At 54.8% G+C, this 26,321-nt stretch overlaps 1 protein-coding gene across 2 annotated transcripts; it reads left to right on the forward strand.

The window, feature by feature from the left end:
• Window positions 1-453: 453 nt before the first annotated feature.
• Window positions 454-26,036, forward strand: MYBPC2 (myosin binding protein C2). Of its 2 annotated transcripts, XM_059877087.1 has the most exons (29): window positions 454-534; window positions 1,128-1,293; window positions 1,651-1,743; window positions 2,291-2,377; window positions 2,520-2,668; window positions 2,961-3,078; window positions 4,116-4,164; window positions 4,350-4,409; window positions 6,659-6,852; window positions 7,100-7,232; window positions 8,763-8,887; window positions 9,311-9,416; window positions 10,546-10,718; window positions 12,722-12,887; window positions 14,093-14,199; window positions 14,438-14,467; window positions 15,184-15,323; window positions 16,412-16,571; window positions 16,674-16,778; window positions 17,191-17,379; window positions 17,831-17,965; window positions 19,520-19,687; window positions 19,846-19,934; window positions 20,064-20,259; window positions 20,498-20,637; window positions 21,852-22,011; window positions 22,398-22,534; window positions 24,438-24,624; window positions 25,914-26,036. In XM_059877087.1, the coding sequence occupies exons 2-29, from the start codon at window positions 1,221-1,223 to the stop codon at window positions 25,922-25,924; spliced, it is 3,480 nt and encodes a 1,159-aa protein (XP_059733070.1). In that variant the 5' UTR covers window positions 454-534; window positions 1,128-1,220; the 3' UTR covers window positions 25,925-26,036. The 2 variants fall into 2 exon arrangements, with proteins under 2 accessions (XP_059733070.1, XP_024834510.1); XM_024978742.2 differs by lacking the exon at window positions 1,128-1,293.
• The last annotated feature ends 285 nt before the right edge of the window (window positions 26,037-26,321 follow it).

The following is a 26,321-nucleotide window of genomic DNA, read 5'->3' on the forward strand; positions in this document are numbered from 1 at the left end:
CCTACGCGCCCCGCCCCACCCCCACCCCCATGCCAGAGTCCTGGCTCAGAGTCCTGGTCCACTTCAAACCCCAGTCCCTTCCTGTCCCTCCGTCCAGGACCTAAGAGTCCAGGCCCTCATCCTCCTTTCTCTGGGATCCAAGAATCTGGACTCCGGGTCGGTTCTGCACCCGGACTCAGGAGTCCAGGCCCCCACCTTCCTCAGAACCCAGGAGTCCCCGCCTGCCGCACATCCTCCCTTAGACCCAGGTGTCGGAAGCCCAGCCCCCCTTCTCCCTGGGGACCTGGCATTCGGCCACCTCTCCTTGTCCAGCTGTTATTTCTCGCCTTTTAAAACACACAGGCGGAATGTGGGGCGGCAGGGGAGGGTGGGGTGGAGAGGCACGTCTATGCCTCCCGGAGCCTCCTGGGAGTCTCCCGACTCCTTAAAGGCCCCCCCCCGGGGGGTCCACCTGTCCTGCCTAGGGCCCATCGGGACACCGCTGCGGTCGGAGGAGCAGGAGGAGGTCCCACGACATGCCTGAGGCAAAACCAGGTGGCTTGGGGGAACTCCTTCCCTCTGTGGAGACGCAGCCCTGTTTTCATTGGGGTCTCCTCCCTCCGTGGGGCCGGGAGAATGGGGTGTCTTCTCCCATTGGGGAGGGGAGCCCTTCCCTGTGTGGGAGGGGAGGGTCCCATACCTGAGTTAGGTGTATGTGTGGAGGGTGATTCCCTTTCCCTTTGTGGTGGTGGGGGTTCCTTTCTCTGCAGGGAGCTGGGGGCTTATCTCTGGGTGCACGTGGAGATTCTCTGTGAATCAGTGTCCCTCTTCCTCCACTGGGATGGAAGTCCTGAGGTTGGAGACTGCAGGGTTTTGGCGGGGTGATTGGGTCCTTTACATTTGAGGATGCGGTCTTCTGGGAAAGGACCTGGGGTCACTTCTGTGAGTGCAGATTGGGACCTTTTTCTTCAGGGAGATGAGGTCCGGTCCTTGCGTGTCTAGTTATTAAGGGTCCCGGTCTGCGTGGTAAGGCGAGTTCTCTGTACAAAGATGAGGGCACCTCCTTTCGATGGGGTGTGGGGCTTCCCGGTGTAGGAATTAGGGGACCTTCTCCATATAGAGGCTGGAGAGCCTTTCTCTCTGTACAGTTTTCGGGGCCCTTCTTTGAACGGGACTGGAGAGCATTTTTTTATATGCGAATGGGATGGGGCTTCCTCTCTATGAAGCAGTGAACGGAGGAGATGCAAGCCTCCAGAGAGGACCCTTCCTCCTGGGACGTCCAGTCGGCTGGTACCAGGCCAACCAGGCTGAAGGGTGGGTGTCCAGCCCCTCGCTGCAGCTGGGGTCCTGGCGGGCCGGGCGCCAGCAGGCAGGGCGTGTGAAAGATGCTGTGGTCAGCACCAGTATCTGATTTCCAGCCCAGAGGAAGAGCTAATTATACCGTCAAGACCTAAAAGGTCAGAGCTGGGTGGCCCGGGTGGACGAAGCAAGACCTTCCCCGGGGAGGGGAAGGAGAAACCGGATCCACAGACTCTCGGATTAGAGATAAATTTACACCTGGACGGCTGGACTCCAGGATCTGAAGGAGGCGGGGCCCGGGGGCCTGCGCTCCGGGGTTCTGGAAGAGAAGACGGAGCGCGTGCTCAACCGGGAATGTCTTCTGCCTCACAGCGGCCAAAAAGGCCCCAGCGGGCAAAGATGCTGCTGCCAAGCCGGCTCCCAAGGAAGCGACCCCTCAAGAGGCCCCTGCAGCGCCCCCTACAGGTGAGATAGATGGCGCTCCCGCGGGCCGAGCGGAACCTGGCGGCTCATCCGCAGCCTCGCGGGTGGTACCTCCCCGCCCTCTCCTTCGGTCCGTCTTCCCCACAGCTCCGGGGCTGTCCGCCCTCCCCTACTCACAGCCCTGCAGGGCTCCCCAGCGCTTCCAAGGCGGAGCCTAGCCCCTCAGCCTGGCCGTCAAGCCTCCAGCAACTGGCCAATCCGTCCGCAAGTCCCGCCCAGCTCTGAATGGCCCCAGCCCGTCCTGACACCTCTCCTACCCTTTTAAAACCCCGGTTTAAGACCATCCGGATCTCAGATGGGGAAATTGAGGCCCAAACGGGTTGGGGAGTCTGGACACCCACACACCTGAATGACAGTTGGTCTCTCCCAGGTCAGGAAAAGCCATTTTGCCTCCAGGGTCTTTTTGATGCCGAGCAGAAGAAGGTCCCATCATTCGCTCTAAACCCCGCTCCCAAAGTGGCCTGCCGCCCCCTTCCCCGGCCCGCCTCAGACACCCCCGCCATAACCCCGGATCTTATCTCCTGAGCAGAAGCCCCACCCGAAGACCAGTCTCCCACCGCGGAGGAGCCCACCGGCGTTTTCCTGAAGAAGCCAGACTCCGTGTCGGTGGAGACTGGTGAGGGGCGCCTAGGCGAGGAGGGTGTGGGGGTCTGGGGGCTCCTGGGTCTGAGGGAGGTGGGGCCGGAGGCTACCAGCGTCCCAGTCCGCTTTGTAGGGTCTTACGGTTCCTTTGCCACCCCATTACCCCCTCCTCCCAGGAAAGGATACTGTGATCGTGGCTAAGTTGAATGGGAAAGAGCTGCCGGCCAAACCGGCCGTCAAGTGGTTCAAGGGGAAGTGGTTGGAGCTGGGCAGCAAGAGCGGTGCCCGATTCTCCTTCAAGGAGTCCCACGACGCCGCCAGCAATGTGAGGACCCCATGGGGAGGCGAGGGCGTGGGGGGCAGGGCTGGAGGTTGTGCGGGGCAATAGGGGGAGAATGTTCCCGTAGGAACAGGCTGCATTTGGGCACGGGGTGTGCATGCCCCCGCGAGCTCTCAGGGTCAGGGATGTGGGCCCCCAGAGGTCAAGATTGTCCAGGCATGGGAGGAGACAGCTGGCCCTTCCTGGGAGAACTTGGAGAGTGGTGAGGTGGGCTGTAGGGGCATGGGGTGGCACCGAGGGTCATCGCATGCACTGGCACCCCTGGCCTGGCCCCCAGGTGTACACGATAGAGCTGCACATCACGAAGGTGGTACTGGGGGACCGCGGGGATTACCGCATAGAGGTCAAAGCCAAGGACTTCTGTGACAGCTGTGCCTTCAACATCGATGTGGAGGGTATGCTGGTGGGGGTGGGGGCCAAGGGTCTTGGGTCTGGGTAAGGGGGCGGATCTGCTAGCCAGGTGTAGGGATAGAGTGTAGAGGTGGGGGTGAGGTGGGCACTGGTTTTTGGCGGATGGAGCACAGAGGCAGGGATCAGGGTATTCAAACCTGGAAGGGAAGTGAAAGTATTAGCTGCTCAGTTGTCTGACCCTTTGTGACCCCGTGGACAGTAGCCCGCCAGGCTCCTCCATCCATGGGCTTCTCCAGGCAGGAATACTGGAGTGGGTTGCTATTTCTTTCTCCAGGGGATCTTCCCGATTCAGGGATTGTACCTGGGTCTTCTGCATTGCAGGCAGACTCTTTACCACCTGAGCCACCAAGGAAGCCATTCAAAATTGGGGAGAGAGTCTACCATCCTAGAGCCTGTTGAGGTGTAGATTTGGGGGTGAAAAGGTTCAGGGTTTGGAGATGTGCATGTGAGGCTTAGGAGGTGAGTTATGTAGATTCCAGGGTCACAACATACAGGCTTGAGAGAGTGGTAGTAAGGGTTTGAGAAGTGAGAGTGTCCCAAGTTTTGTTTTTCAAATGTATTTTCCATTTTATTGTCTATTGTTTATTTCATGTGAGTCTAAGGGTGAATGGGTTGAGGGTGGGGGTGTACAGGATTGATGGGAAGTTACACAGCTTTGGGGGCATGTATGTGGAGCTCTGAGGGTGTACAGATTTTGAGGAGTCTTCAGCTCAGGTGGTGGGGGAGCTTAAATATGGAGGGCACAGGTGCTGAGGTTGCGCCCACCTGGGGAGAAGGCTCAGCTGGGGGATACAGGCTGCTGAGAGAGGGTGGTTCATAGCAGGGAAATGAGTCTACAAGCAGAGGGTGTCCACGTCTGATAGAGAGGGTGTGCTGGCCCACGAGATGGAGGGAAAGGGGCCTGGGTGAGGTTGTACAGGCCTGGAGGAGGCTGTGCAGGCCTGGAGGGAGGGGCACTCTTGGTCTTAGATCAGGCTTTGCCTCCAAGCTCATCCTCTCTTCCCCCATCACCCCTCCCCAGCGCCCCGTCAGGACTCCGCTGGGCAGAGTCTAGAGAGCTTCAAGCGATCGTAAGTGACCCTGGACCCTGGGAAGCAGCAGGGGTGTGACCTGGTGCCAAGGACCATGGGAGGGTCTCCCTTGGGGGGCAGCTGCGGGAGACGGGGAGGATCAGGGAAGCCTAGGAGTGGGGATCCAGGGTGAGCCTGAGAGTCGGGACTTTAATGAGGTCCACACTCCCTTTCAATGGCCACAGGGGTGAAGCAAAGTCAGACACTGCAGGTGAGCTGGATTTCAGCGGACTGTTGAAGAAAAGGTGAGTCCACTCTGTCTGGCATGGAACGGGGAGATGGGGGCTGAAGGAGGAGAAAGATGGTGGGTGAGGTTCCCCTGCTCCCCTTGCTTCCCCACTGCTATCCTGGGACTCCACTCCACTTCCATCTACCCACCCCCCACCACCCTGCCACCTGTCCATCCACCCATCCACCCACACCTGTACCTTCAACCCCACCCAATCAATCATCTGCCCATCAGTTTGCTTGCCTACCCACCCTCTAAGCCATCACCCTCACATCTACCTTCCTGTCCACTCAGGCTCTGATTCACCTATTCATCCACCTGTCCACTCACCTCCCCACCAGTCCATTCATTCATCCAGCCATCCAACCGGCTACTTATCTATCCATCTACTAATCAACCTTCCCACTCATCAGTCTGCCCACTGCTCTGTTCATCCAACCAGCTACCTATTTATCCACCGACGAATCCACTTATCCACCTACATACCCATTGCCCATTCCTCTGCCCACATATCCATTCATCTACTCACCATCTTCCCGTCTGTCCACCCATGCATTGGCCATTACACTCAGCCCCCCATTCATTGACCCATTCATTCATCCTTCACCCACCGACTCCATCCTCCACTTCCCCACCTATTGAGGCATCTGTCTATCCACCCTTCCACCATCCATCATCTACCCTACATCCACCTTCCCATTTGTGACTCTATCTGCACCAGCATCTCTCTTTCAACTGAGTCCAACATCTTATCCACCCATCCTAACTCATTTACCTCCTCATCTAGCCAGGCCTCCCTCTATCAACTGTTCAGCTCTTCAATGGCACATGCATCTGCCAGATCACTCCGTTAGGCTCATCTATGTGCTGTATGCTTAATCGCTCAGTCATGTCCTACTCTTTGCGACCCCATGGACTGTAGCCCACCAGGCTCCTCTGTCCATGGGATTTTCCCAGGCAAGAATACTGGAGTGGGTTGCCATTTCCTTCTCCAAGACTCATCTGTATGCAATTGCTATTGTGTAGGTAAAAAAAAGATTGAATATTGGCCATTTTATATAATTCAACATGATGCTTGTCCAGTCACTCAGTTATTCATTATCTGCTGGTCCATATATCCATCCTTCCATTCACTCATCAATCCCCATAATGAAATCCCCAACAATTCTACCTACTAATAGATTTATCTGTTTGTCTTTACCCAGACATCCATCTTCCCAGCCATCTTCCATCAACACGTTCACCCAGCCAGTTCGTCCCGACTCACTCAGCCGTTCTCCATCAACCCATCCACCTATCTTAATGCCATCCATTCTCTGCCAATCCACCCATCCATTGACCTGTTCATCCATCAGCCTAACCATCCATGGACCTCTCCACCCAGTATCAGTCCCCCACTTAATGCTCTGCACATCAATCCAGATAGTCACATGTCCCCAAATTTGCCCACTCATCTATCCTTCATTTGTTCCATTCCCTTCCTTCCTTCTTTCCAGAAATCTACTCACTCTCTCACTCATCAAACATCTTCTGAGGCCTCCTGTCTACCAGGCCCTGAGCTGAGATCAGGGGAGAGAGAGAAGTTTGACTGGTTCCCTGATGTTGGGTCGCTCATTGCCTTGGGAAGATGGGTCTGGTCCAGCAGACACGGACACAGACCAGGACTGTTTAGTGTGGTCGGAGAGACGGTCCCACGAGGGCCTTGTGAGAGCCCAGAGTGAGGGCAACTGCTATCCTGGGAGTATAGGGAGTGCCTCTGGAGGAGGGAACTCTGGTGCTAGGTCTTGTAGGATGAAGGGCAGGTGGAGAGGTCATCCAGGCAGGGAAACATTTTGTGCAAAGGCTCAGGGAGGCAGGAGCAAGTCCAGAGCATTCAGGAAAAGGCAAGCAGGGTGGTTTGGGTAGTGGGGGGAGTGGGGATGGGTCAGAGGGTGAGGTTGTGATTTCGAGGCTGAGAAGCTGGGGTTTCCTTCTTAGAGCAGTGGGGAGCCACGGAGGAGTTTTGAATAGAGAAAGGATGGCATCTGATGTAAGGGTTCAGAAATAGCCCTCGGGGGCCAAGGAGGGAACAGACTAGAGGGGAAGAGATGGGATGAGGTCAGGAGGCCAGGGAGGAAGGAGGCTGGGTGATGGACCAGGTGGGACAGGATAAGGAATAACAGGCACAGAGAGGGCAAGTGACACAGAAAGTGGGAGGAGGAGGCAGGGGGAGACCCTCACCTCCTCACCCCCCTGGTGCCCCCGACCTGTTCTCCCCACCTTCAGGCAGGTGGTTGAGGAGGAGAAGAAAAAGAAGAAAGATGATGATGACCTCGGCATCCCGCCAGAGATTTGGGAGCTCCTGAAAGGGGCAAAGAAGAGCGAGTATGAGAGGATCGCCTTCCAGTATGGCATCACTGACCTCCGGGGCATGCTGAAGCGGCTCAAGAAGGCCAAGGTCGAGGTCAAGAAGAGCGCAGGTCAGTGCTGGTCTGAGGGGAGAAGGGCCCTCCCCACGGGGACTCCAGCATTGTGGGCAGCCAATGGTCGGACCCTGGACTTATCTTTGGGAGGTCCCACTCTGAGAAGTAACAGAGAGCCCTGTTCTCAGGGGCCTCCAAGTTCATAAGAGGGTTTTTGACCTTGGTAGCCTGGGGAGGAAGCCTTGATGGCTCAGAGCACTGAGAACATCTCAGCTCCGTCCCACTCACATCCCTCCATCTCCAGCCTTCACAAAGAAGCTGGATCCAGCCTACCAAGTGGACAGAGGCAACAAGATCAAGCTGGTGGTAGAGATCAGCGACCCAGACCTTCCCCTCAAGTGGTTCAAGAACGGCCAGGAAATCAAACCAAGTAGCAAGTATGTGTCGGGGGTAGAGCCCAGGTTGGGGGGAATCCAAGTCCCAGAGAGAGGAAGAGTCCAGAAATAAGACTGGCTACTCTTAACCCAGAAAGGGCACTCCTTCATCCATATGAAAAGTACAGACATTGATACCTGGGTAGAAAAATAGACAAAGGCAGTGAAGAACAGGAATTCAGTTAGAAGAAACCCAAATGGCTGATACACTAAGTACATATTCGATCTTGCAAACACAAACACCGTCACCAATAATAACACAAACAAAAACAGCGGTCTTTGGACTTCCCTGGTGGTTTAGGGGTTAAGACTTCGCCTTCTGCTGCAAGGGGTGTGGGTTCGGATCCCTGGTAGGGGAGCTAAGTTCCCACATGCCTCAGGGCTAGGAAACCAGAAAACAAAACAAAAAGCAGTGGTCTTTCTGCTCTCCAGTTGGACAGAGACTTTAGAAAATGATAAAACCTAGTGCGGGAGAAGACACAGGAAAACTGGCCCACAGATGGTGGTGGTGGGGATGTATATTGGCAAATCTCCAGAAGGGTAGTGTGTTCACTTTTAGATTGTCCAATGCTAGGTATTTTTCCTAAGGGCCTAATCATGGTTATGCATATTTAGCTGCAGGGATGTTCACTGGATCGTTTGCTGCTGTAGCAAAAAATGGAAAACAACCAAAGCATACAATTCCATATTAAAGTGCTGTGCTGTCACTAAAAAAGATTCTAAAGTTGACACTAACATGGGAAGCTGTTGAAGGCTAGTGTTATGTGCAGAAGAAGAGCTCTCATTTCTGCTACACAAAATGTAAATCTATGTATAGATTTTATATAAAAAGATCAAAAAGACAGAGGTCAAAATGTTTGTAGCAAGTATCTCTTGGCAGAACAATTATGGAGATGGGTTCTACTTTTATTAATTTTCCCTTGGCTGTGTTTTGTACATTTCTCATCATGAGCATTTGGGATGTGATGAAAAGTTATGTTAATTAAGATGCAGGTTAACTTGCTATAATGAAGCGTCCCCAGAACACGGTAGTTTAGAGAGAAAGATGATGTTTCTAGCTGATTGATCTAGATCCAGGTTCCACATTTTTGGCTACACAATTTCTTATGGTCTTGTCCTCACCTGCATGATTGAAACTGGGTCATGGGCACAATTGTATCTATCAGATAGGAAGAGAGAAGGAGAGAAGTCTAGAACAAGCATCACAAAATTAGGGATAACCTAGCAGTTATGCCCATCTCCTCCACTCACATTCTGTTGGTCCAAGCTCAGCAGTGTGGCCATCCTAGCTGCAAAGGAGTCTGGGAAATGTAGTCCTTTAGGCGGGTTGCTGTGTGCCGCTGCTAAATGGAAGAAGGTCGATATGTGTGGACAGTTAGCGTTTCTGCTGTGGTTTTTAAAATACTAGAACTTGGACCATCAACCCCTTTCCCACACAACTTGGCTCTGAGAGTGAATGGTTTGTCCTGAGAATAGATGGGTGAATGGAGGATCCCCTCCGTGCCCTGGGTTGAGCTGAGACTTTTGCACCAGATACGTGTTTGAGAATGTCGGTAAGAAGCGAATCCTCACCATCAACAAGTGCACGCTGGCGGACGATGCTGCTTATGAGGTCGTCGTCAAAGACGAGAAGTGTTTCACCGAGCTCTTCGTCAAAGGTGAGGCCGAGATTTGGGCGTGAGCTTGGGCAGTGGGGCTACTGGCCTCTTGTGGGGCTACCAGGAGACTACTGACCCCTCTCTCCCAATGCCCACAGAATCCTGAGTCTTTAAAAAAACATTTTATTTTGTATTGAGATATAGCAGATTAACAAACAATGTTGTAATAGCTTCAGGTGAACAGTGAAGGGACTCAGCCTTACATGTACATGCATCCATTCTCCCCCAAACTCCCCTGCCATCCAGGCTACCACATAACATTGAGCAGAGTTCCATGTACTATTCAGTAGGTCCTTCTCGGTTATCCATTTTAAATACAGCAGTGTGGACATGTCCATCCCAAACTCCCTAACTATTCCTGCTCCCCATCCTTCCCCCTGGGAACCATACGTTTGTTCTCTAAGTCTGTGCATCTCTTTCTAGAACCCCCAGTCTTGATTGTCACACCCCTGGAGGACCAGCAGGTGTTTGTTGGCGATCGGGTAGAAATGGCAGTGGAGGTGTCAGAAGAGGGTGCCCAAGTCATGTGGTAAGTGACTCTTGACCCCTGATCTCCATACGGATGCCCACAGTGTCTTCGTCTCAGCTTCTGTCTTTAGGATCTCTCTTGAAGGCTTCAGACCTTTACTCAGGTTTCTGGGAGACCTCAGCCTTTCCCTATAAATCCTGATCATCACTCATGACCTCTTCCTGAAACTTCTGACCTCTGCTCTTCCAGGTCTTTTTCCGGACCCTTGCTGTTTCTGATTCACTAAATTATTTATTCACCCATTCAACCAATTACCCATCATTTGGTCCATTCACTCATGTATCCATCCATCCATCTGTCTGTCCATTTATCTATCCTGCATCCATCCATCCCCCTATTCATCTCACTGATTCAGCTATCCATCTCATCCATCCACCCGCTCACCCATCTATCCATCCATTTATCCATTCTTACATCTATTCCCCCATCTAACAAGTAGATATAGAGCACCTACTGTGTGATGGCACACTTCAAAGTACTGGAGGTAAAATGGGGAGAAAATATATCAACATGGCTTCTGCCCTTATGCAGTTTATGATCTGGCAAATTGCTGGGGCGTGGTGTGTGTGTATGTGTGTGTGTGTATGTATTGGAGACAGATAGAGGCATTAATCAAGTCATCACACAAATAATTATCACAGTTCTATTTTGACAAGTATATCAGAGGAGCAATAACTGATGCTGTAACCATTTTTAAATAGGAGAGAGGGACTCAGGAGGTCAGGGAAGGCTTCTTGGAGGAGGTGACAATTGAGCTGATATTCAAATGATGAGGAAGTAGAAGTGAGGTGGGAGGAGTGGCCCAGGCAGGGAAGCACCATTTTCTGAGGCCATAATATCTGCCATATCTCGGTGACCCTGAACTTCCTCTATACTCTGACCTCTACTGTGACCTCATTTTCTGCCTCCTGACCTCCAACGAAGTCCTGTGGCCTGTGACCACTTCTTCCTGTTTTTCTCCTCTAACCTGTGACCCATCTACTCTAGACCTCTGTCAACCTTTCTCTCGCCTCCTTTTCTTGATTTCCCTTCTGACCCCCGATTCTTGCTCAGGACTGTCTGACCCCTGACTCACCTCTGACATCCAGACTCTGGGCCAAACGGATTCCTCACTTCCCCCTCCCCCCAGGCTGAAAGACGGCGTGGAACTGACTCGGGAGGATTCCTTCAAGGCCAGGTACCGCCTCAAGAAAGATGGGAAGCGTCACATCCTCATATACTCGGAAGTGACCATGGAGGATAAGGGGCACTACCAGGTCATGACCAATGGCGGCCAGTGTGAGGCGGAGCTCATCGTGGAAGGTACGGGGCCTCCCGGGGGATGGGGCAGGGGCCGCACTGCGAGTTCTTCAACACACAGCTCCGAGGTGCCCAAGCCCAAAGTCTTGGCGCTCTCCCTGACTCCTTCTTTGCCTCCTACCCTACATGCGATTCACCAGCAGATCCTGGGGGCTCCACCTTCAAAGGATATTTTGAATCTGACAATTTCCTTCCACTTCCGTTGCCCACACCTGGCCCAGGTCTCCATCCCTTTATGCCTGGACTGGTGCAGTAGTCTGTACATTGTTCGTTCTGTTTGTACACTTGTGCCCCCACCTCCATGCCAGCCAGAGCAATCCTTGTAAAATGTCGGAGGATGGAAACGGGACACATTCTGTGGTCTAGCTCACGGGATAGGACCCATGTCAATTTCTGGTGCAGATGACTACATTTACAAGAGATGTCACCACCCCCACCCCCACTCCTGTGAGCCTGTAATTCTTTTTTTTTTTTTTTAATATTTTTATTTTATTTATCCTGCTGCACTGGGTCTTCATGGTCACATGCGGGATATTTAGTTGTGGCGTGTGAACTCTAGTTGCAGCTTGTGGGATCTAGTTTCCTGACCAGGGATCGAACATGGGGCCCCTGAATTGGAAGCATGGAGTCTTAGCCACTGAGTCACCAGGGGAGTCCCCTGTAATTCTTAAAACCAAAAAACCTGGAGTCATTGATAGGCCAGATAAAAGATGATATATCCATTTGTAGCCATAAAAAGAACTCTGTTGATTTGGAAGAGTTTCCAACATATATTGTTAGGTGAAGAAGCAAATATGCTGCTATTTGTATGGAAGGGAAAGAGGAAGGAAGGGAGAGAGGGAAGGAGGGAGGAAAGAAAAGAAAGAAGGAAAGGAAGGAAGAAAGAAAAGAGGGAAGGGAAGGAAGGAGGAAAGAAACTGTATGCACATCTTTGCTTTTACGGCTGTGAGCTGGCTATAATGTATTTGGAGATTGCATAGAGCCCTGTACAGTTGGCGGTGGGGAGGTGAGCAATCTCCCCCTCTATATTTACATCCTCTTATCATTTTATTTTTTTCATAACTGTATTTATTTATATTTTTTGGGCTGTGCGGGTCTTCACTGCTGCGTGGGCTCTTCTCTACTTGCAGTGCGCGGGCTTCTCACTGTGGTGGCTTCTCCTGTTGCAGAGCACAGGCTCGAGGATGTAAGGGCCTCAGTAGTCATGGCTCCCGGGCTCTAGAGCACAGGCTCAGTAGTCGTGGGGCATGGGCTTGGTTGCTCCACGGCATGCAGGATCCTCCCAGACCAGGGATTGAACCTGTGTCCTCGCATTGGCAGGCAGCCTCCCCACCACTGAGCCACCAGGGAAGCCCCTATCATTTTATTTTTAAGCCATACAAATGCATTGTTTTATTTAAAAAATTAAAACTAAAAAAAAAAAAAAAGTAAGTCAGACCCCAGCCATCTTGGCAACACTTTCCACCTCCCTCAGAGTCAATGCAGAGCCTTGTCTGTGGCCCTCAGGGTCTGACCCTGCCTGCGTCATCTCCCTTGTCTGCCTCCCTCACTCCGCGCCAGCCTGCTGGCTATTTTCCAAGTTGATAAGCCTGCTTTCTTGTGCCTGCTTTCCTGGGGGCCTTCTGCAGCCTCCCTGCCTTCCCCCAGGCCTCGTCTCTCCCTCTTGTTGTTATTGTTCAGTCGCTAAGTCACGTCTGACCTGCAGCATGCCAGGCTTCCCTGTCCTCCGGTATCTCCTGGGGTTTGCTCAAATTCAGGTCCACTGAGTCGATGATGCCATCCAAGCAACCGTCACTCCCTCCAGTTTTTGGTTTATGTGTTTTCCGTTCAGTATCTGTTTCCCCACTAGAACGTGAGCTCATGAAACCTACAGGTTTTTTTTCTGGGTTGTTTCATGGCTGGGTCCCCAGAGCCGGGGACTGTGCTTGGCCCATAGTGGGTGCTGGCGAATCCCTGCGTGGACAGACTGGACCTTGATGACCCCATCTCCTTCCCTCCCCGTCCAGAGAAACAGCTGGAAGTCCTGCAGGACATTGCGGACCTGACGGTGAAGGCCTCGGAACAGGCCGTGTTCAAATGTGAGGTGTCCGATGAGAAGGTCACGGGCAAGTGGTACAAGAACGGGGTGGAGGTGCGGCCCAGCAAACGGATCACCATCTCCCACACGGGGAGGTACGGAGTGCGCTGTGCACGTGGCCCGCAGACCCTGCGGTTTCAAAGAACAAGGGTTTAGGGAATTCCCTGGTGGTCCAGTGGTTAGGACCCGGTGCTTTCCCTGCAGTGGCTTGGATTCAGTCCCTGGTTGGGGTACTGATATCCCACAGGCTGTGTGGTGCGGCCAAAAGAAAAAGAACAGGAGTTTATTTCATTGTGAGTCTCAGGCATGGCTGGAGGCTGGCTGATCTCGGATAGCCATCATCCTGGACTCGCTCAGGGTCTCAGCTAGGATAGCTGGGCTGCTCCCGTCTGGTCCGTGGCACCTCTCATCCCCCAGGAGGCTGGTCCTGGCATATTCCTGTGGCCGACACAGGTGTCCCACGAGAGAGCAGAAGCGAACAGGGCCTCCGAGTGCCTTGCGCTGTCCCTGTGTCGCTTCTACCATGTCCTATGGGACAAAAGATGTCACAACCTGCGAGCTCTCCTTGCAGGGGTTACCACTCCAGGGAGGGAAATCTGTGGCCGTGTTTGCAGTCGGCTTTGGCAGGGAAGGGATTTCCCTGGTGATTAATCACTTCCCAGTGATTAAGACTCTGTGCTTTCAATGCAGGAGACACAGGTTCGATCCCTGGTTGGGGAACTAAGATCCCACATGCCATGTGATGCAGCAAAAACATTAAAAGAAAAAAAAGGGGGGGGAACTACTTTGGAGGGGAGGGTGTCTAGCTAGGGAAACGGGACGGGAATTCAAAGCATAGCATGTGGATGCCTGACATCGACACCTGGTAATCTGTAGGGTGCCAGGTGCCGAGTGCCGCCGCGCCGCCCGCGGAACACTGTGTCCCTGTGGGTCTCCTGACAGCAGCTTTGGGCAGAACGTAGCCTTTCTCTGGGTTCTGTGTAAGGACTGCTGCGTGCTGGTGGTGTCAGCAAGGGCGAGAGTCAATGCTAACGCGTTACGGAGTGCTGGGGAGTCTTCTGAATGCTTTACAGCAACCCCCTCGTAGACTGTCAACATTACCCCTGCTTCATAGGTGAAGAATCAGGGGCAGGGAGAGGCTAAGTGACTTGCCCAAGGTCACACAGCTAGTAAGGAGCAGAGTGGGATTGGGTTCCAGTTACTAGCGTTGCGTTGGGCACGTGGATTGTGCCGTGGAGCGTGTTTCTCCGCGGTGGTCCCCAGGACGACCTAGGCTGACCTCTGCCCTGCCCTCCCCTAGGTTCCACAAGCTGGTGATTGATGACGTCCGGCCCGAGGATGAGGGAGACTACACGTTTGTGCCCGATGGCTATGCCCTGTCCCTCTCGGCCAAGCTCAAATTCCTGGGTGCGGGTGCCTCTGGGTTTCCCACCTCCCCTGGGGATCTCAGATGCCCCCCTTCAGGATTGAGTTGCCCTAACTGTACATTGGGGGGTGATAGAGGGTAGGTGGGATGTCGTGGGCCTGAATCCACCCCCACCCCCAGGTCCCAGGGTGACGCCAGGCTCTCCCCTCTGCCTCCAGGGTGTGATGGGGGGATGAGGGGCCCCATAGACCTAACCATCTGGTCTTCTTCATCCTCCAGAAATCAAGGTGGAGTATGTCCCCAAGCAAGGTAAGGACCAGGGGCTGCTATGGTCTTTAAGCAGGAGGAGGAGGGGCTGGGGGCTGGACCCCTGGGTCAGAGGGAGGAGGGGCTGGGGGCTGGACCCCTGGGTCAGAGGGAGGAGGGGCTGGGGGCTGGACCCCTGGGTCTGAGGGAGGAGGGGCTGGGGGCTAGACTCCTGGGTCTTCAGGAGGAAGGGCTGGGGTCTGGATCCTGGGTCTGAGAGAGGAGGGGCTGGGGGCTGGACGCCTGGGTCTGAGTCAGGAGGGGCTGGGGTCTGGATCCTGGGTCTGAGGGAGGAGGGGCTGGGGGCTGGACTCCTGGGTCAGAGGGAGGAGGGGCTGGGGGCCTGGACTCCTGGGTCTGAGGGAGGAGGGGCTGGGGGCCTGGACCCCTGGGTCTGAGGGAGGAGGGGCTGGGGGCCTGGACCCCTGGGTCTGAGGGGGGAGGGGCTGGGGGTCCTGACCCCCGGGTCTGAGCGGGGAGGGGCTGGGGGTCTGGATCCTGGGTCTGAGGGAAGAGGGAGCTGGGGGTCCTGACCCCCAGGTCTGAGCGGGGAGGGGCTGGGGGTCTGGATCCTGGATCTGAGGGAAGAGGGAGCTGGGGGCCTGGACCGCTGGTTCTCTATGGCTGTTGGAACCCAGCTTCCCAGGAGGTCCTCTGGAGGGGTTAGGAGGCCTAGCTGTCCACTCCCAAGTTGCCCAGACTCTCTCCTCTGCCACCAGAGCCACCCAAAATCCACCTGGACTGCTCTGGGCAGACCTCGGAAAATGCTATCGTGGTCGTGGCCGGAAACAAGCTGAGGATGGACGTGTCCATCACAGGGGAGCCCCGGCCTGTTGCCACCTGGATGAAGGAGGATGAGGTGTGGTGCGGCCTCCCCAGTGCCTTGACCTCTCCCTCTCAGCCCTGCTGGGTGGCTTTAGGCAAGCTGGTTCCCCTCTCTGAGCTTCGCTCTCATTGTCTGTAAAATGCGTACGATTCCTTCTTCAGAGAGATGAAGACTGGAGATTATATTTGTTCATCACATGGTACTGGCCCAGCACATGATGGGTACTCCATCTATCCACCCATCCATTAACCCGTTAATCCATCAGTCAATCCAGCCATTCATCAACTCATCCATCTAACTATCTTTCATTAATTGATTAATTCATTCAACAATCAACTCATTTGTCCACTTATCCATGAATTAGTCCACTTATCCATCTATCCACCCATCCATCTATGCATGCATCCAATGAATATTTTCATCTTGTATGTTCCAGGCCCTGAGACAGTTCAGTTTTTCTTCTCGCCTCTGGGCTTCAGTTTCCTCTTCTGTAAAATGGAGAGACTTGACTCAGTCTTCATTCATTCCTTCACTCAGCAAAGTTCCCCCCCTTCCCCCGCCCCGAGGTTCCCTCTATGCCAGGTTCTGTGCTCAGGCACTGAGGATACAACCAGGAATCACACGTAACCCCTGCCTTCCTGGAGCCTTCACTTGAGGAGAGAGGCAGACCGGTGCCCAGCGAGTCACAGTCCAGGGTGATTGGGGCTGAGATAAAGGGAGGTACTGGAAACTATGAGGATTCAGGGGCTGGGGCACCCCTTCCTGAGGGTGTCCAAGCTGAGGGTATCCAAGAGGGCTTCCCAGGAGAGGTGACTTCTGGGTGGGTTCTAGAGGATGGGTAATGATATAGCAGGTCGAGAAGTGGGTCAGGGCATCGCACGCCCCAGGGATCAGCTTTGTAACATCTTGGAGATGAGACGGTCTGGTGTGTTTAATGAAGGGTGGTGTTTGCTGGAGGGAGAGGAGGGCGAGGGGGTGGTGATGAGGCTGGGGGCGGGCCCACTGGGTCCTCTGCGGCTGGGTCCACGGGGAGCCCCTGCAGACTGCTGAGCAGCGCAGGGGCAGAGGCCAGTCTGGGTCTGGAGAGAAGTGGACGGAGGCCACCTGGCGGTTGTGTTCAGGTGTTCACAGGCACCGAGGGCAGGGTCCGCATCGAGCAGCGAGGCGACATCAGCAGCTTCGTGATCGAGAGCGCAGAGCGAGGCGACGAGGGTCGCTACACCATCAAGGTCACCAATCCCGTGGGCGAGGACGTGGCCTCCATCTTACTGAAGGTTGTGGGTAAGCGCGGGGGTCCCAGGGGCTGAGCCAGGGGGTGGTCCCCCAAGGCCCCGAGGGGTCCTCTGACCATCCTGCCTGGACCCCGCCCCCTGCCCTGCCCAGATGTCCCAGACCCCCCGGAGGCGGTGCGTGTCACGTCGGTTGGAGAGGACTGGGCCATCCTGGTCTGGGAGCCCCCCAAGTACGACGGGGGACGGCCGGTCACTGGTGAGTGCCTGTCTTCCAAAGGTCCATGACCGCTGACCTTCCCCGCTCCCCGACTTCTCCTTGACCTCCAAGAGTCCTCAGCAGCCTCAGTGACCACCCTTGGAGACGTGGTTTTCCGTCTTCAGCATCTCACCATCCCCTTTGCCTTCCCGTCGTCCTTTCCTCCTGGCTTTCACTAACAGCCGAGGATTTTCCGTGACTCCTGACTCCCTGATTCATGACCTGTGACCCTTCTCAATCCCTGGCCCCACGTGGGTGACCTCTAACTGCTCTGTGACCCTAACATTCATGGCCTCAGACCTCTCTGGGTCATGTGACCTTCTGCTGCGCCCTTGATTGCCCCCCGACTGACCTGTGACCCCAGGCCTCCCCATGACTGCCTACACTTCTCTCTGCCTTGGGGGGCTTCCAGGATACCTCCTGGAGCGGAAGAAGAAGGGCTCCCAGCGCTGGATGAAGCTGAACTTCGAGGTCTTCACGGAGACCACCTACGAGTCCACCAACATGATCGAGGGCATCCTCTACGAGATGCGAGTCTTTGCCGTCAACGTCATCGGGGTCTCCCAGCCCAGCATGAACACCAAGCCCTTCATGCCTATTGGTGATGCCTCTCTGCACCCTCCCCGAGTCCCTGCCCACCCCTGACCCATGCCCCACCTGTCACTGATCTCGGACCCTACATCCAGGCCTTGCAGTCTCTCAACTCTGCTGACTTCTGCCCCCTCTCATCCAACAACTCAAGACTTTGACCCCCCAGCCCCACGCACCCTTCTGACCTCTTCCCCACCCAGTACATTCTCCACTCACCTTTATGATCCTGGACTCCATGCTGTCTCCCGAATGTGTCCTTGACCTCTGATCTACCACGCTAATACTTATCCCTGCCCTTGGAGACCTCACGATCCCTGGATCCCTGGTTTTCGAGACCAGCAATGCCACATCCTTGCTTGCTGACCTCTGAGTCACCATATGGACCCCTTTCCTGACCAGAGACTCCAGCTCTGACCCCTGAGTCCTCATTGACGCCACCCCCTTTCCCTGAAATCTTACAGCGCCCACGAGTGAACCGCAACACCTGACTGTGGAGGACGTGACCGACACCACCACCACCCTCAAGTGGCGGCCCCCAGATAAGATTGGGGCGGGTGGCATCGATGGGTACCTGATTGAGTACTGCGTGGAGGGCTGTGAGTCACCCTGTCTGGCCTGGTGGGGGGCAGTGACGCAGGCAGAGCCCCAGTGGGCGTCCAGGCTGGGACTGCTCATGGGGCAGATCTCTGGCGTCGTGAGCCACCCTTCTGTCTGTGCTTGCTCCAGTCCGGGATGGGATGGGTCAAGCCAGGCCCCCAGTGACCAGCTTGTCCTCTGTCCCTCCCTCTTTCCTTACCCACTTCCTTTCTTCCTCTCCTACACACATTCTCTGTACAGCAATACCTTTTACGCATCTTCCAAATGTTTATTGTCCTTCCTCAATTCTATTTATCCATTCATCTACCCACCCACCCAACCTTCCATCCATCCATCCATCCATCCAAATACTTATCTGCTCCCTACACCCCCTTCTCCTCTGTTCTATCTATTTATCCATTCATCTGCCCATCCCACCAATCTTTCATCCTTCCTTTCTTCTTTTCCTCCCTTATTTCTCCCTCCTTCCTTTCCTTCTCTCTCTCCCTCTCCCTTCCTTCTCTCCTCCCTTCTTTCCTTCCTCTTCACTACCCAGTCATCCATCCAGCCATCTCTCTATCTATCTGAAAACTGTTTGGATCATCCAGCTATCTACCCAACCAGTTACATATTTTTCATCCTTATATCTATCTCTTCACCACTTTCTTCTCTCCCTCCCTGCTTTCCATCCCTCTGTTTGCCTACAGGACCATTTAACCGTCTAACAATCTATTGTCTATCTGTCCATCCATCTATCCATCCATGCATCCATCCATATTTCCACACATCTCGCCCTCCAACCTTCACTGAACAAACTGAGCCGTCTTTGGCGTCAATGGCTCCGTGACTCCACGACAGGCCCAGTGCCTGGGCTCTGGGGATGTCTCCAACGTGGTCCTCTCACAGGGAAGACAGTGACGCCATATCCCAGACCTTAAGTCAGACAGATGTAGGTTCCAGTCCTGGCCCTACCCTACACTTTTTAACTGTGTGACCTTGGGCAAATCTCAGCCTCTGCTTCCTCATCTAAAAATGGCAAAGCCAGTTCCCACCTTGATGGGATGCAGTGATGACCGCATCCGGGGATGCACGTGAATGATGGATGCTTGGACTCTGGTCAGTTTCTTCCCTTTTTCTTTCCAGTGCTCTTTGCTCCACTCTCCCCTTGGCCTCCCCTTCCCCATCTGTGTTTCAGAATCTACTTTGTTAGAGTTCACCCTGTCAACTCTTGGTCTGATCCATATTAGCTCACCAACCCATGGCAAAGAAACCAAGATGGAAAGTCACCTATTACAGAAGCAGGAAATCCGAGGAGGCCCTCTCTAACTACCACTCCCAAGTCTTTACCCTCTCTGACCCTCAGTTTCCTCACCTCTAAAATGGGGATAACTGCGGAGGCAGTAATTAATGAACTAACAGTAATCAGCTCCGACTTGGTCCTGAGACAAGCTCAAGAAATGTCAGCTGCAGTTAGGCATTGCGGTGGGGCCCCGAGGCACTGAAGGGACACAGACCAGAGGGGGCCCCTAGGAAGGTCCTGAAGGAGGCTCCCCAGCCTGGCTCCTCTCTCATAGCTGATGAGTGGATCCCTGCTAACACGGAACCCGTGGAGCGCTGCGGCTTCACTGTGAAGAATCTCCCCACAGGAGCCAAAATCACCTTCCGCGTGGTTGGGGTCAACATCGCAGGCCGCAGCCAGCCGGCCACCCTGGCCCAGCCGGTCACCATCCGGGAGATTGTGGGTGAGCACCTCCTGACCCCTCGACCCTGCGCTCCGAAAGACCAAGCTGGTGTGGTCACTAGGGCCACCCGCTCGTCTCCCCTGGTCTCTGTGCCTCCGTGGGACGTCCCCCCGCACCCTCGTCTGGCACTGAGCCCCTCCCTGGGTTTGTACCCTCAGAGCAACCCAAAATCCGGCTACCCCGCCACCTCCGCCAGACTTATGTCCGCAAAGTCGGGGAGCATCTCAACCTGGTCATCCCCTTCCAGGTACGTCGAGCTGCGGGTGGGTGGTGTGGGGGCGGGGCGCGGAGCGGGGCGCAGGGGTGAGGAGGGGTCAGCTCCTGCGGGTCAGACCCAGGCTGACCCACGCGCCCCACCCCGCCCCTCCCCGGGCAGGGAAAGCCGCGGCCGCAGGTGGTGTGGACCAAGGGCGGGGCGCCCATAGACACCTCGCACGTGCACGTGCGCACCAGCGACTTCGACACGGTGTTCTTCGTGCGCCAGGCGGCCCGCTCCGACTCCGGGGAGTACGAGCTCACGGTGCAGATCGAGAATATGAAGGACACGGCCACCGTCTGCATCCGGGTTGTGGGTGCGCGGCCCGCGGGCGGGGAGGGGAGGGGAGGAGAGGAGAATGAGCCCGGACGCGGGAAAGTGGAGAAGTTGGACCGGAGGAGGGTGGGACAGAAGGGGAGGAAATGCCTGCGGGATGCCGGGGGAGGGGAACCTGAGACCCGCCAAGGGTGGGGTGGGCGGGCGGCCCAGAGGAGTGAGGCGCCGGACATTTAGAGATGCTTGGGCTGACTTCTAACAGCCCACCCATCCTCCAGAAAAGGCAGGGCCCCCGCAGAATGTGATGGTGAAGGAGGTGTGGGGTACCAACGCGCTGGTGGAGTGGCAGCCCCCCAAGGATGACGGCAACAGTGAGATCACCGGGTATTTCGTCCAGAAAGCCGACAAGAAAACCATGGTGAGCGAGGGGCCAGGGGCGGTGTGAGGGTAAGGGGAGAAAAGCTAGGGAGATTGTTACAGCAGACTTCCCATTTCCCAGCTGCGGAAAACTGAGGCACTGAGAGATCCGGGAGAATGGGCCAGAGGCCGCGAGGAAAGACTTTTTAGCTGAGATTTAGTGCATAATAGTTTTTTTTTTTTTTGGCCGCACCATGTGGCTTGTGGGATCTTATTTTCCTGACCAGAGATTGAACTTGGGCCACAGCAGTGAAATCGTTGAGTCTTAACCACTAGGCCACCAGGGGAACTCTAATAGGTTTTCTTTTTCTTTCTATTGAGGTAAAATTCACCTAACGAAAATTCCCAGGTGGTGCTAATAGTAAAGAACCCACCTGCCAAGGCAGGAGATGTAAGAGACTCCAGTTCGATCCCTGGGTTGGGAAGATCCCCTGGAGAAGGGCATGACAACCCACTCCAGTATTCTTGCCTGGAGAATCCCCATGGACAGAGGAGCCTGGCGGGCTACAGTCCATGGATGGGGTCGCAAAGAATCGGACATGCCTGAAACAACTTAGCATGCATACATTTTTAAGTGGGATTTCCCATCTTCCCAATGTTGTGCAACCACCCCCTCTATTTCATTCCAAGACATTTCCATCATCTGGAACAGAAACCCCGTGTCCATCAAGCAGTCCCTCCTCTTCCCCCCCACACAGCCCCTGGCAGCCCCCCATCTGCATCCTGTCTCTGTGGATTTGCCCATCCCGGACATCGCATCTGGACATGGTCACACGCTGTGAGCCCTTGTGTCTGGCTCCTTTCAACTCAAATCATGTTTTCCAGGTTCATCCATGTTGTAGCTGGTATCTGTGCTTCAGTGCTTTTCGTGGCTGAGTGCCATGTTCATTTGGTTAGTTTTGGCCATACCACTTGGCTTGCGGAATCTTGGTTCCCCAACCAGGGATGGAACCTGTTCCCCGCTGCAGTGGAAGCATAGAGTCCTAACCACTGGACCGCCAGGGAATTCCCCTACCAGTCCCTGGCTGGAACGGACCGTGTTTTGCTTGTCCGTTCAGCCGCTGAGGGGCACCCGGGTTTCTCCCGCCTCCCTCTGGCTGTGAACAGGGCTGCTGGGAAGGGCAGGTTCTGTGAGCGAGGCGTCTGCTTTCCTGACGCTCTTCCTGGGTCCGTGTCCCTGACCCTCCCGGTCCCTCCCTGTCCCCCACGCTGCAGGAGTGGTTCACAGTTTATGAGCGCAACCGGCACACCTCCTGCACCGTGTCCGATCTCATCATGGGCAACGAGTACTATTTCCGAGTTTACAGCGAAAACGTCTGTGGGCTCAGCGACTTGCCTGGCGTTTCCAAGAACACAGCCCGGATCGTCAAGACAGGTCTGGCCACCCCCACCGGCTCAGGGCCAGTCCTGGTCCCCCATCTCTCTCTGGGTTTGTTTTTTTTTTTTTGGAGTATAGTTGACATATGGTGTGTTTGTTTCAGGTGTAGAGCCAAGTGATTCCGTTCTACATATACACATATTCATCATTTTTCAGAGTCTTTTCCTACGCAGGTTATTACAGAATATTGAGTAGCATTCTCTATACTATACAGTAGGGCCTTGTTGGTTATCTGTCATATACATAGCCTCTCTGGGGTTTGCACTTGACTCCTCTGATCATCCCCCTCCTGGACTCAGAGTTGATGGCACCTGGTGCTGGAGGAGAGGTGGTCGGAGACAGTCAGGGTTAGTCCCCTCACAGGTGCATCTCCCCTCCCCCAGGTATGACCCTCAAATTGCCCGAGTACAAGGAGCACGACTTCCGAACGCCCCCCAAGTTCCTGACGCCTCTACCTGACCGGGTGGTGGTGGCTGGTTATGCTGCAGCTCTCAACTGTGCCGTGAGAGGCCACCCGAAGGTGCTGTGTGTGTGTGTGTGTGTGTGTGTGTGTGTAACCCTGGAGGAACATCTTCACCTTCCAAGGTGAAGCCTCCTTGCCTTCCCACCGATGGGCTTCTCCTCCCTGAGTTCTCTCTCGTCTGCTCATGGGATTTACTTTTAGTGAAAAGTGTTTCCTTTGTTTGTATTTGTTAATTTCGTCTGTGCCACATGGCATGGGGGGGATCCTAGCTTCCCAAACCAGGAATTGAACTGTGCCCCTTGCAGTGGTAGTGCGGAGTCTGAACCACTGGACCACCAGGGAAGCCCCAGGATTTGCTTGCTTTTCACCCGCTTCCTGTCTCTCTCCTCTAGCCAGAGCACAAATCTCAGCTCGTTACACTCCGACTTCCCTCAAAAACAGGAATTTTGGGGTGGAGGGGTTCTAACACTTCAAGGCCCTGTCCAATTTCCAGGCTGCTGTCTGGGAATGCTGATACTTGCAGTCTTTAACTCCCAAGGGCCCACCTAGACCAGGGGCTGCAAACTATGGCCCTCAGGCCAAATCTGCCTGCCACTGCTTTCTTGAAATAAGATTTTTTAATCCTTTTTCTTTTCCTTTTGTTATTGGAACATGGCTGTTCACACTGGTTTGTGTGTTGTCTCTGGCCCAGAGACCATAGAGCTCAGGAAGCCTAAATCATTGACTGCCTGACCCTTTTGACACATTTTGCCGTCTCCTGGTCTAACTCCAGTTTTTAGCATCAGCCCCAGTAGGCCTACCATGGATTTCATCACTGCTGTTTACTGTTTTATTCACTAACTCCATTTATTCATTCATTCCTCTACTGATTCATTTATTTATTCAGTTCATTCATTCACTTCATTTGCTTATTTACATCATTCATTCTTTCAACACACATATTTCAGAGACTTTCTATGTGCTGGTGAATTGAACAAGGAGTTCCTCTATATTGGGGAAGATGGCCATTCCTCTGAAGTCACATGTGCGTGCGTGCTAAGTCACTTTAGTCATTTCTGACTCTTTGCAACCTTATGGACTGTAGCCTGCTAAGTTCCTCTGTCCATGGGATTCTCCAAGCAAGAATATGGGAATGGGGGCTTCCCTGGGGGCTTGGATGGTAAAGAATACCGGAGTGGGTTCCCATGCCCTCTCCCAGGGGATTTTCCCAACCCAGGCTCTGAACCCAGATCTCTTACATCTCCTGGGTTGGCTGGCAGGTTCTTTACCACTAGTGCCACCTGGTTGACAATGAAATGACAAAGGGTGGGGACTTCCCTGGTGGTCCAATGGGCTAAGAATCCACCTTACAATTCAGGGTAGGAGGATTCGATCCCTGGTTGGGGGACTAAGGTCCCACCTGCCAAGGAGGAACTGAGCCTGCGCTCCGAAACAAGAGTCCGCGTATCACAGCAAAAGATCCCGCATGACACAACTAAGACCCAAGGCAGCCAAATCAATCAATTACTTAAGAAAATTAGAAAGCGTGGAGGGTCTGCTAGGGAAACGCAGGCAGTCGTCAGAGTGTAAAGTAGGCATTCCTGTTCCAGTCTAGGGCCCGGAAGTGACGTGGGAGCGGAGACCTCAAAGGCAGGCAGGTGCTGTTCCGGGGCCTGACGGGTCGGAGGAACTGCAAGGCTGCCCATGGGTTGGACAGAGAGAGGGAGGGGGCGGGAGGTGAGGGAAGAGGACCGATGGGGCCAAATCACATAGGCCCTGTGGGCCACCACAACGGGGAGCTCTTGCTCTTACAGAAGAGGAGACTGGGGGTCAGAGAGAAGTGACCCAGCCATGATCAGCCAGTCAAAATAAGGGGGTGGGAGAGCCAAAAGGAGACTCCACACTGCCTCCCAAGGCCCCGTTGTGCCAACGCGCAGGGGACCCTCCATCATGCGGCTTCCTTGTCTGCTCCACTCAACAGCCCAAGGTGGTCTGGATGAAGAACAAGATGGAGATCCGCGAAGATCCCAAGTTCCTGATGACTAACCAGCAGGGGGTCCTGACGCTGAACATCCGCCGTCCCTCCCCCTTCGACTCGGGGACTTACTCGTGTCGGGCTGTAAACGAGCTGGGGGAGGCCCTGGCCGAGTGCAAGCTGGAAGTCCGAGGTGAGCCTGGGGGTGGGGGGGCCTTACGCTCCACCCACCTGACCCTCATCCACAAAGCTGATGGTGCGGGGCAGACCTGCGCCCTCTAGGAGTACGATTGGGAAGCTGATTCAGGCCCCAGCAGGGACACTGCCATGTAGGGGGGACAGAGGCAGCACAGGGTGTTGGGGGTGGGGTGGCACCTGACCCCGCCTGGGCAGGAGTCTGAGGTTCTCCAGAGGAGCTGAAGGACAAATAAGAGGTGAATGAGGATGCGAAGAGCTTAGCAAATGATCACTAAGGCTTCCGGTGTAGCTGGGGAGGTGTGTGGACACAGCATCGAAACCGTCATGGGCAGTGGCAGAGGACCGGGGCGAGGGGTAGCCGGGAGAGCCCGGAAGACAGCCCCCTTCCACGGCCTGTCCCCAAGCTCTGTGCCTCCCGTCCCTGCCTCTCTGCCCCACAGCCTCAGCCTCCTTTGTCCTCTTCCTGCTGAATTCCACCCCAGCCTCCTACCCCGCCTCGTCTCTTTCCAGTTCCACCTCCAGGCCCTAGAGGGCGCTCTGTACCCACGGCTGACCTGCGCACAGCCCTCCTAGGGCTCCCCCAGCGGCCCTGGGACCCTTCAGCCTGGTGTCAGAGTCCTGAATCTGCCACCCCAGCCCCTCTCCAGCCTCAGGTCCCCCCTCCTGGCGCCCCCCGTTTTCCAGCCACACTGAACATGGGGGTTGGACAAACCAGCTGTGCTTTCTCCTGCCCCTGGGACTTCGCACATGCCATTGCCTCTCCCACCTCGGGCTTCCAGCCAACAGACATCCCCCAGTCAAGACTTGATGGGGAGGCCGCTCACCAAGTCCCCTCAGAGGCGGCCGACTTTCACATGGGCCTCCAGGGTACCTCCCCGGCCGTGACGCCCCCGGCTCTGATGACAGCCCAGCAGACAAGGGACCACTCTTCCACGCACCTCCTGCCTGTCATTTTAAAGCACCGCCCTGCCCAGCCGACCCAGTTCCTAGGGTTCTGCTGTCCCTTTATCAACTATTGAATCCGCTCAGAAATATGCCTTCTTCAGGATTCCAGTGAGGGCTGGCCTCTAGCAGCTGCTCAGAAGTCAGAACATGCCAGCTTGCGGTTTAAAACTACAGGAATCAAGGGCTGGATGAAGTTGGGTTAACCTGGTGTCCAGCTGGGTGGGGAAGGGAAAACTTGACCCCCCCGCCCTGCTGGCCAAGCGAATCTAAAGGGCAGAGGCTAGGCAGGGGTGGGGGGCACAGGAATTCTTACCACCCTCTTCTCTTTCCCCCCAACAGTGCCACAGTGAAGCTCTGTCCTCCACCTAACAAGATGACTGACTGGCTGCTGAGCCCTAACCCAGACCTTCCCGGACACGTTTCCCTTTCCCGAATTATAAGTGAGAAATAGTCTTGTCTTGACACCCGTGTGTCTGTCCTTCTTGAGTCTGTGGCCCGGCCTTCCTCCTCCCGTAGGTTTAGTCACCTGATTGTGGGCGGTGGGGCAGCCAGGTTGGAATGGCAACCACCACCGCGAGGCAGCCCTGGTGAAGCAGACCATGTTGAGGCCGCCATCTTGGAACAGCTACTTTAGGGAGGCTACCATGTTGCTTCCCTTGTGGCTCAGCTGGTAAAGAACCTGCCTGCAATATGGGAGACCTGGGTTCGAACCCTGGGTTGGGAAGATCCCCTGGAGAAGGGAAAGGC

The sequence above is a fragment of the Bos taurus genome, chromosome 18 (genome assembly GCF_002263795.3).
Source record: "Bos taurus isolate L1 Dominette 01449 registration number 42190680 breed Hereford chromosome 18, ARS-UCD2.0, whole genome shotgun sequence".
NCBI classification, from domain to species: Eukaryota; Metazoa; Chordata; class Mammalia; order Artiodactyla; family Bovidae; genus Bos; species Bos taurus.

Excerpts from the sequence above, each read along its gene's own strand:
- MYBPC2 (XM_059877087.1), top strand. The coding sequence starts at position 1,221 with ATGCAAGCCTCCAGAGAGGACCCTTCCTCCTGGGACGTCCAGTCGGCT. Across the intron at positions 1,294-1,650 it reads CAGGCCAACCAGGCTGAAGG|CGGCCAAAAAGGCCCCAGCG; the intron begins GTGGGTGTCCAG and ends TCTGCCTCACAG. Across the intron at positions 17,966-19,519 it reads TGAGTACTGCGTGGAGGGCT|CTGATGAGTGGATCCCTGCT; the intron begins GTGAGTCACCCT and ends CCTCTCTCATAG.